The 8,353-nt window shown below is 31.2% G+C and overlaps 2 protein-coding genes across 3 annotated transcripts; one reads left to right on the top strand and one right to left on the bottom strand.

Moving 5' to 3' along the window:
* Positions 1-378: 378 nt before the first annotated feature.
* Positions 379-1,617, bottom strand: LOC140871951 (uncharacterized). Its single transcript, XM_073274691.1, has 2 exons — positions 719-1,617; positions 379-604 (listed from the first exon to the last, which is right to left on the bottom strand). Exons 1-2 carry the CDS (start codon positions 1,615-1,617, stop codon positions 379-381), a joined length of 1,125 nt encoding a protein of 374 aa, XP_073130792.1.
* A 1,827-nt stretch (positions 1,618-3,444) lies between these two features.
* Positions 3,445-6,544, top strand: LOC140872251 (uncharacterized). Of its 2 annotated transcripts, none has more exons than XM_073275065.1 (8): positions 3,445-3,650; positions 3,720-3,930; positions 4,133-4,523; positions 4,625-4,765; positions 4,879-5,038; positions 5,335-5,482; positions 5,572-5,712; positions 5,995-6,544. In XM_073275065.1, exons 1-8 carry the CDS (start codon positions 3,505-3,507, stop codon positions 6,187-6,189), a joined length of 1,533 nt encoding a protein of 510 aa, XP_073131166.1. In that variant the 5' UTR covers positions 3,445-3,504; the 3' UTR covers positions 6,190-6,544. The 2 variants fall into 2 exon arrangements, with proteins under 2 accessions (XP_073131166.1, XP_073131165.1); XM_073275064.1 differs by having other exon boundaries at positions 5,329-5,482.
* Positions 6,545-8,353: the final 1,809 nt, after the last annotated feature.

Here is an 8,353-nt window from a genome sequence, read left to right as displayed (position 1 = left end):
ATATCGATATTTTAAACATCATGTGTCAGTAATCGGATCAAAATAATTATAAATTAAAACATGCATCAATAACAAAATTTGACCGTTACCGATCATATCGATGTTTTGAAGCATCATGTATTGTTAATCGAATCAAAATAGCTAGAATAAATTTGAAGAGCCATGATAATTCCGAGAGAATAATTTTCCACAAAAAATGAAATAAAATGATTGAGTACTATGTCAATGAAAACACACACTATATAACTCGAACAAATGCAATCAAATGTACACATGACTCGATCCATATATGCATGTCCATACACCAAATATAAAATCGTAAAATGAACACCCCATTAATAATAATAATAAACATTTAAATATATATGAAAAACATTTTCAGGAGAAAGAAGTTGCTTGGTCCGGGGAAGACGAACTCGTTTGCTGTCTTTTGACGTATTTTCTGGCCCAGACATGCTTCCCGTTTATGGAATACTTGGCCTTGTTCCCTCCGACGATGGCGTCTATCACCGCGGTGGAACGTGCCACCATTCGAGCATACAACACCTGCTCCTCTTCCCCGACTTCTTGCATTATCAGATCCTCGATGAAATCGCCGAATCTCCTTAATTTCTCAGTTCCAACATGTATATAATATCAGTCGATCGAGGGAAAATATATATATAGTGCAAAAAATATATATATATAGATTTTTTTTTTTTTTGGTTTAATTACTCACTTATTGAAGAATTCTCGAACTTCAACTTCTGTGATGGGATACCCTTTTGAGAATGTCAAGAAAATGGTCCTATCTTCAGGGAGAACAACTTCTTGATCAAATCCACCATTATTGATTTCCAGAAGCAAATTCCTACTCAACAAATCTCCAACTTCTTCGCTGATCACCATTTGCCGCTGCAACTCCCCCGGAAATCCCCCTCCTCCTCCCGCGAACAAGTGAACCGGAATCCCATATTCATCCACCGCCACCATCGCTGGCTGCGGCTGCGGTTGAGGAGGAGGAGGAGGAGGATAAAACGGTCCGGGATTAACGTTGATATGAGGATGATACATCATCGGCTGTGGCTGCGGCGCTGCAACATTGTTTCTCCTAATTTCTACAGAAGCCATGCTAGATTCTCCGACGTCATGGTCATGATAAGCAGCGGCATTTTCCAGCAAAAGTACTCGGCGCAGAATGTCGTTAAAAGCACGCAAACAGACGGTGGAGATGATCTTGCTGACACCATGCTCCACCGTGACCCGATTCTCGTGAAAAAACCGGAGGCTGACGCGGGCGCTCACGAGTTCCGGCAAAAGGTTGATCCTATCATTCCCATTCAAGAACAAATAGTTATCACTCTCCACGCATTTCAAACACTTGACGGTCTCATCCGCGAGTCGGTTCAAAAACGGGGGAGGAAGAGACAGCAACTGTCTGATCAAAATCTTGTTCCCGCCTTCTCTTTCCAGCCACATCCAAAAAGCCATCACCTTTAGCGACTCCAGCGGCTGGCGGCCCAAGTTTTGGATCAATCTCGCGTAGAGTTCCCTGTCTATGGAGTGAAACAGGTTGAATGCTTCGTCTGAGACTGGTGGGCATGTTTCCAGAGGAAAAAGAGAAGGAGACGGCTCCATTTTTTTTGTGTGTGGTGTAGTGTTGTGGAGATGTAGATATATGTATGTATATATGAAGGGGTGGGGGTGCGGCCATTGTTGGAATCGGTGTGAGGAATTCTTGCAATCTCTATTGAAACTTCTTCCATTTTCAGACGCCTTTTCAGATCCTCATAAGCATTTTCATTTACACAAAAAGAAAGATGTCGTAAATAATATTAGTCAACAAGTGTACTTATATATATATATATATATATATATATATATATATAATATATATAATAATAATGATGATGATGATAATATATATCTTTTCAAGGAAAAAATTATATATCATATAATAATGTTAAAGTACACAAACTCTCTTACCAAATTGTCTTGATGGATGGATTTTGTGACATGGACTTCTTATTCAATTTAGCTCATGAAAAAATATTATTATTTTTTAAAAAAAATATTACTTTTGCTATAAATAAATATCAGATCGATTTGTCTCATAGATATTATTGGATAAGATTGTTTAATAAGAAATTTACTAATATAAATATGTATGTATAATTGTAGTCGTGATTTTTGTTATCAATATTAGTATTTTTTTTTAAAAAAAATCATTTTTAATGTATTATTTTATAATTTAAATTTTTTTTTGTTATGAGTACTAATATGACATTGTATATATATCATGTTGATATGATGCAGAAAAATAATTAAAATAACCAAGAAGAAAACTAGTTGAATAAAATCGAAATTGACGACACAGATAATAAAAACCCCAAAATGGTGAAATAGTAACGATTCTAACATAACAATGATTATTAACTATGCATCTTCTTTTTTTTTTTAATTTTTTGATAATTTTCATTCTTACGAGATACTATATATGTCGATATCATTTTTTTAACGAAACAAACTATCATTAATGATTTTTTTTAAGTTATCATTAACGATAAAGATTATTATATAAGGTGTTCAAAAGATGCGAAATATAAATTGGATGTTCAGTTCACATCGTAGGACTAGAAAATAATAAGCAATTTTAGCAAAACTACGAGCAATAAACATTTGCTTGTTATCACACCAACCCTAGACAGAATCCAGGTTCTCCATGTAACAAAATTGTTCAATTTTCAACAAATAACCCAAACTCAAAGAATAACTTGGTGCACTTTATCAACTACTTCTCTAACATCCACTTAAAATTGCACCATGTTCAAACTAATTTGGGTTATTCATGCAATCACTTCCAATAACCAATTAGTTAGTGTTTGAGAGAGATTTTTAAAAATAATTTTCAGTTTTTCTGTTAACAAAAATTTGAAATTTTGTTAATGAAAAGCTGAGAAATGCTTCCTACAAACTTTTACAAACATTACCTAAGCTTTTTCAAACACTACCAACGGTGTGTTTGGTCATGGAAGTCAATTAAAAAAACACAAATGAGTGTTTTTTTAAAAGCCAAAATTTTTGCTTTTACTTCTATTTTAATTTTAAAATTCATTTTTTCAATATTTATTCAAACGCTAAAACACGGTTTTTTTTTTTTTTTTTTTATAAAATAAAAGTTCTTTAAAAAATTGAACTTATTTAAATGTTTTTTTATCTAATAACTTTTGTATCCAAACACGTTGAATGTCAATATCATGTTAACATCATATAAAAAAAATACTGTAACTCTTTTTTTTTTTAAAAAAATATCCGAAAATGACCATCCAGCCATCCAGGTAACGAAGATCACAAAAGATTATAATTTTCTTATGATAATAATATATATTAATCATTTAAAAAAAATAATAATATATATTATTATTCAAATAATATATTCTGAACATCAGAATCCCAGCAGTCGGTTGCCAATATTCCCTTCCCAGATATTTGGGAACTTTGCTGTCTGATTTTCTCTCATATGTGATGAAATCCCATCACACCATCTCCATTACTCCTTGCTATCATCGTTCAAAAACTTGCAAATTACCATATTTGATTCCATCATGTGGAAATTTGAACCAAAGAGAAACTACAGTTTGCTTCAAATCAAAGATGTCACCCTTTCATATGTACGTGATGATGAAGTTGTTGATATGATTTTCAAGTGCTTGATTCGTTTTTTCCTTTGTTCTTTTCAGCACCCATCAACTGGGGTGGCCGCAATCTCTGTGTTGGAGGTTTCCAGAAACAGAGAAAAGCAAAAAGGCGAGATTTTTTACACTGAGTTCGAGGCAGGATCCTGCCCAAATTTCCAAGAAAAGAGGCAGTGTCGCTGGTGCGGTTGCTCTCATCATTGGGACGAGTATAGGTTCTGGGATTCTGGCTCTCCCCAAGAAAACTTCACCAGTGGTAATTCAGACAATTTATGTGAGGATAATGTGTTGAAGGAAATCTGACCAATTAGAATGATATTTTCATTGTAGTGAGAATCAATTTAGGGGACAGAGAGTGATATTCTGTAATTCTCATTTCTGATTTCCATTTGATCTTTTTCTTGTGTATGCATGTTCCAATCAAATTTCTTTGTTGCTTCTGGATGTTGGTATTTCAGGGGTTGCTTCCAAGTTCGATATCAATAATGATATGTTGGGCATTTTTGTTGATTGAAGCTCTTTTGCTTGTTGAGATTAATGTGGGGTTACGCAAAAAGAAGAAAATAAAAGTAAACAGCGATGAATTAGAGGTTATATCTATTAGGACCATGGCTCAAGAGACATTAGGAGAATGGGGTGGAGCTCTAGCTACGATGACATATGTTTTCTTAGGTTATACTTCTGTGATAGCCTACAGTGCCAAGTCAGGAGAGATTCTATATCACTTGACCAATTCTCCAGAGTCGGTTTCTGGGGTTTTCTTCACCACCCTTGTCACCATTCTGATCACCGTAGGAGGCACTCGATCCACGGATCAAGTGAACCAATGTCTGACAACATCCATGATAGGTACTCGTATGCAGCCTTACTTTGACAGATAATTTAAAGAACTGCAGAGTTTTTCTGAGAATTCGGAATCATTGTGAGTTTTTTTACCGTTGGTGGAACAGGTTTGCTGGTAGCAATTGAAGTTCTTGCCGTTCTTTTTGGAGGGTGGTCGGGATTAGACGGCAGCAGTGGCCACTGGGAAAAAATTCCAGATACACTTCCAGTAATGATTTTTGCTCTGGTTTACCATGACCTAGCACCTGGTGAATAAATATCTCTCCATTTACACTTAATCATGTAAAGGATTGATGTTCTAGGATGAATTATAGAATATCTTGAATGTTTTTCCACCTGATCATATGTGGTTTTCCCTCAGTTCTATGCGCTTATTTGGAAGGAGATCTTATACGTATAAGGGCTTCGATTTTACTTGGTAGTATCATGCCTTTGTTGGCATTGCTTGTTTGGAATGCGATAGCATTAGGCCTATCAAATCAAGCTGATCAAGTTGCTGATCCTGTAGAATTGCTTATGAGGTCGGTTCGTTCGATTTATTGGTCAATATAATTGCTACACAGATTTTGTAATCAAGTATTACGTCAATTACGCTCAGAATCAAACCACGTATATCTATTACCATACAGAATATGAAAGTTCTTTTAACATGTGCACCTTGCGTCTTAAATACGAGGAAAACTCTCATTTCCTTTATTGTTATAATTTATTAAATAATAAATTATATTGCAACACATCTCTTTCCTTTTGTTTTTTGGGTTCTTGATGATGTCCAAAAATAATATGCTATAAATTTGACCTATGCTTGTAGCATTAGATGGAGCGGAGTTTCACTAATGGTTGAGGTCTTTTCGCTCCTGGCAGTCGGAACATCACTGATTGGCACTCTTCTGAGTTTCTCAGAGTTCTACAAGGAGCAGCTTAATAATCTGACCTTGCATACTCCATCAGTGCAAATTCCCGAGGTATTGTGCATGCCTTTGACTTTAATATGTGTATTAGCACTATAGTCGAATTTCCATAATTCTCCTATCAATGAAGTTTATTTTGGCAGAAATCAGGTTCATTCATTTTTATCAGCAATTGGTGGAAAAGAAACAGAACTAATTTTGCAGCAACAGTATTGATTATTGCTCCATCTCTCGCCGTATCAACAACAGTGCCAGATGCATTTTCTGCGGCCACAGATTTTGCTGTGAGTTAAAAGTTCCTCACTTCTCGAAAAAATAAATTAATTTTGAAGTTCTACATGCTGTTTTTAATTACAAACTAATCAGTCCCTCATCAAAAAGTTCAATTTTTTTGTGCCATTTTATTGCAAGGTTTAGAAAATTGCTCCATTTCCCTTCAGTTCTGCCACCTTTTTAAATCCGATCCTTAACCTGCAACATCACATAACTTTGTTCCTATATTCGATTATACTGTGTGGAAAATTTGAAAGTACTAGTCGAAAATTAACTGCATGGAAACTGCACAGGGAGGTTACTGCATGACAATGCTATATGGAGTTCTTCCTCCAATGATGGCCTTGGCAATGAACAGGAAACAAGATCAAGAAACAGACACGATGATTTCAAATGCAGGTCCGGCACTTGTTGGTGTCGGATTGTGTGCTGGTTGTCTAGTAGTTGAGCAAATCATTCAAGATTTATCATTGCTGCTGACCAATTAGCCAGAATGGTGAATGGGGATATTCGTCTTCAATGTTACTTTCTTCCTCCTGAATGCGCCTAAACTCGTCTCCCCCCACTGGAACTAATTTCTTGGTTTTTTTTTTAGGTCTTATATCCTGAATTCTGATCATATTAGCTACTTGTAGGTGTGAAAAAATCAATCTTTATATTTGCACAGTTTCATGCATTCCCAAGGACCATGTAAATATCACGAGGCTATCTCCTCTCTTCAATGACAAGTTTGTCCAGTTCAGGAAAGATGTCCTAGATCTTGATTCCACTTTAGTCTCTTTCTACTATTAATTGTGTAAAATTGTCACAAAATTTGTTATACATAAATTTCATAGGTTATTATATGATTTTTTTTTTTCATTTTATCCATGCATTTTCAATATTCTAATATAAAATCAATAATATTCGATCAAAAAATAGATTATTGTAATCGACAAATTATATTAAAAAGTCTTGCAAAATAAATAAATATTTATGGCAAAAATTATATTTACAAATTCTGATAAATATTTTTAAATAAATAGAAAAAATTCAAAAATCCAAATTTGTTTCAAACAGTATATTAATAAAAAAACTTGCAAAATAAATAAATGATTATATTAAAAATTATATAGTATTTTTAAAAAAATTATTTATTTTACTATAAAAATATGAATGTAAGGCACCGTTTGGTTTGGTTTGAAAATAATACATGCATATTTTTATTTTCCAACATCTGAATCATTTTTATGTTAATTATTTTTAGATTTTCCTAAGAATTATGTTTCGATAAAATTTTATTTTTTTTTATTTTTATAATCAAATATCTACTGAATTATGACGTATCATTATTTTTAAATTTTTTTATAAGTATGTCGTAACCAAATTTTATTTTTTTATAAGAATTTTTTTAAAAAAATGTGTTTTAAATTTTTGTTTTCTTAAATTGATAGAAAATAATTCAAACCAATTCATTGAAGGTGAATTTTTATAATTAAATAAGAGGTAAATTGACACAATATATTTGTAATAACAAAGAAACTATATGAAAATAATTTATTTTTTGATTTCACTTATATTTCTATATTATATGATTATCTTTACAAATACAATATGATATTTAAGAAACCAATTAAAATGCTGTGTTTAAAGAGTTCAAAAATTTTATATTATTTTCTAATATAACATGTTTTTATTAATAGATTATTACATTATGAAACTTATTCTTTATAAAATTTATGGTGATGCTATATATCTATATATTATATTAAACAAAAATTTTGTAGAAGTGTAAATATTGCTTAAATATTTTAAATGATCAGTTATTTTATTGTCATAGTACAAAAAGTATGTGAATTCTTCTATTGCTATATTTGTTGCAATCCTTATGTAATTCATTATCTATTTCAGTATGATTAATTCATCATTTTTATTAGTATCTTACTATTATATTATCATAACAGGTTTTTCCTCTCAATTTACCTAATAATTCTATATTTTTCATGATAAAAAATCATTATTACCCATAAATATTAATATTAAAAATAGAAATAAAAATGATTCGCTTATAACATAATCCACAAGAGCTTTTTTTGCTTATTAATTTACCTCATACGTTTAAATTTTTTAAGACAAAAAATAATAAGATTCATTTATAAAATTAAAAAATAGTTTATAAGAAAAAATAGGTTGTAGAAATTATGCATTATTTTATAATTTGTTTCTCATTATTTTTTTAGACTGAATTTAGGAATATGATGATAACCATTAAAATGTTGTATCCAATGGGTAAAATAATAATAATAATAATAATAATAATAATAATAATAAAAATAATAATAATAATAATAATAATAATAATAATAATAATAAATGCATCAATTAACCTAATAATTATATATTTTTCAAGATAAAAATCATTATTATCCATAAATATTAATATTAAAAATAAAAATGATTCACTTAAAACATAATCCACAAGAACTTTTTTGCTTATTAATTTACCATATACTTTTAAATTTTTTAAGACAAAAAATAATAATGATTCATTTATAAAATTAAAAAACAGTTTATAAGAAAAAATAGGTAGTAGAAATAATGCATTATTTTATAATTTTCTTCTCATTATTATTTTTTTAGAATAAATTTAAGAATATGATGACAACCATTAAA

The sequence above is a fragment of the Henckelia pumila genome, unplaced genomic scaffold (genome assembly GCF_033568475.1).
Source record: "Henckelia pumila isolate YLH828 unplaced genomic scaffold, ASM3356847v2 CTG_461:::fragment_3, whole genome shotgun sequence".
Classification (NCBI taxonomy): domain Eukaryota; kingdom Viridiplantae; phylum Streptophyta; class Magnoliopsida; order Lamiales; family Gesneriaceae; genus Henckelia; species Henckelia pumila.
The sequence above is the reverse complement of the archived record's forward strand: the minus strand, read 5'-3'. Positions and strand labels throughout refer to the sequence as shown.

What these genes read in the sequence shown, in the direction of transcription:
- LOC140871951 (XM_073274691.1), bottom strand. Translation starts at nt 1,617, where the DNA reads ATGGAGCCGTCTCCTTCTCTTTTTCCTCTGGAAACATGCCCACCAGTC. An exon ending in GTTCGAGAATTCTTCAATAA is followed by an intron (nt 605 to 718) that starts GTGAGTAATTAA and finishes TGAGAAATTAAG; the next exon opens with GAGATTCGGCGATTTCATCG.
- LOC140872251 (XM_073275064.1), top strand. Translation starts at nt 3,505, where the DNA reads ATGAAATCCCATCACACCATCTCCATTACTCCTTGCTATCATCGTTCA. An exon ending in TTACCATGACCTAGCACCTG is followed by an intron (nt 4,766 to 4,878) that starts GTGAATAAATAT and finishes GTTTTCCCTCAG; the next exon opens with TTCTATGCGCTTATTTGGAA. An exon ending in CATCAGTGCAAATTCCCGAG is followed by an intron (nt 5,483 to 5,571) that starts GTATTGTGCATG and finishes TTATTTTGGCAG; the next exon opens with AAATCAGGTTCATTCATTTT.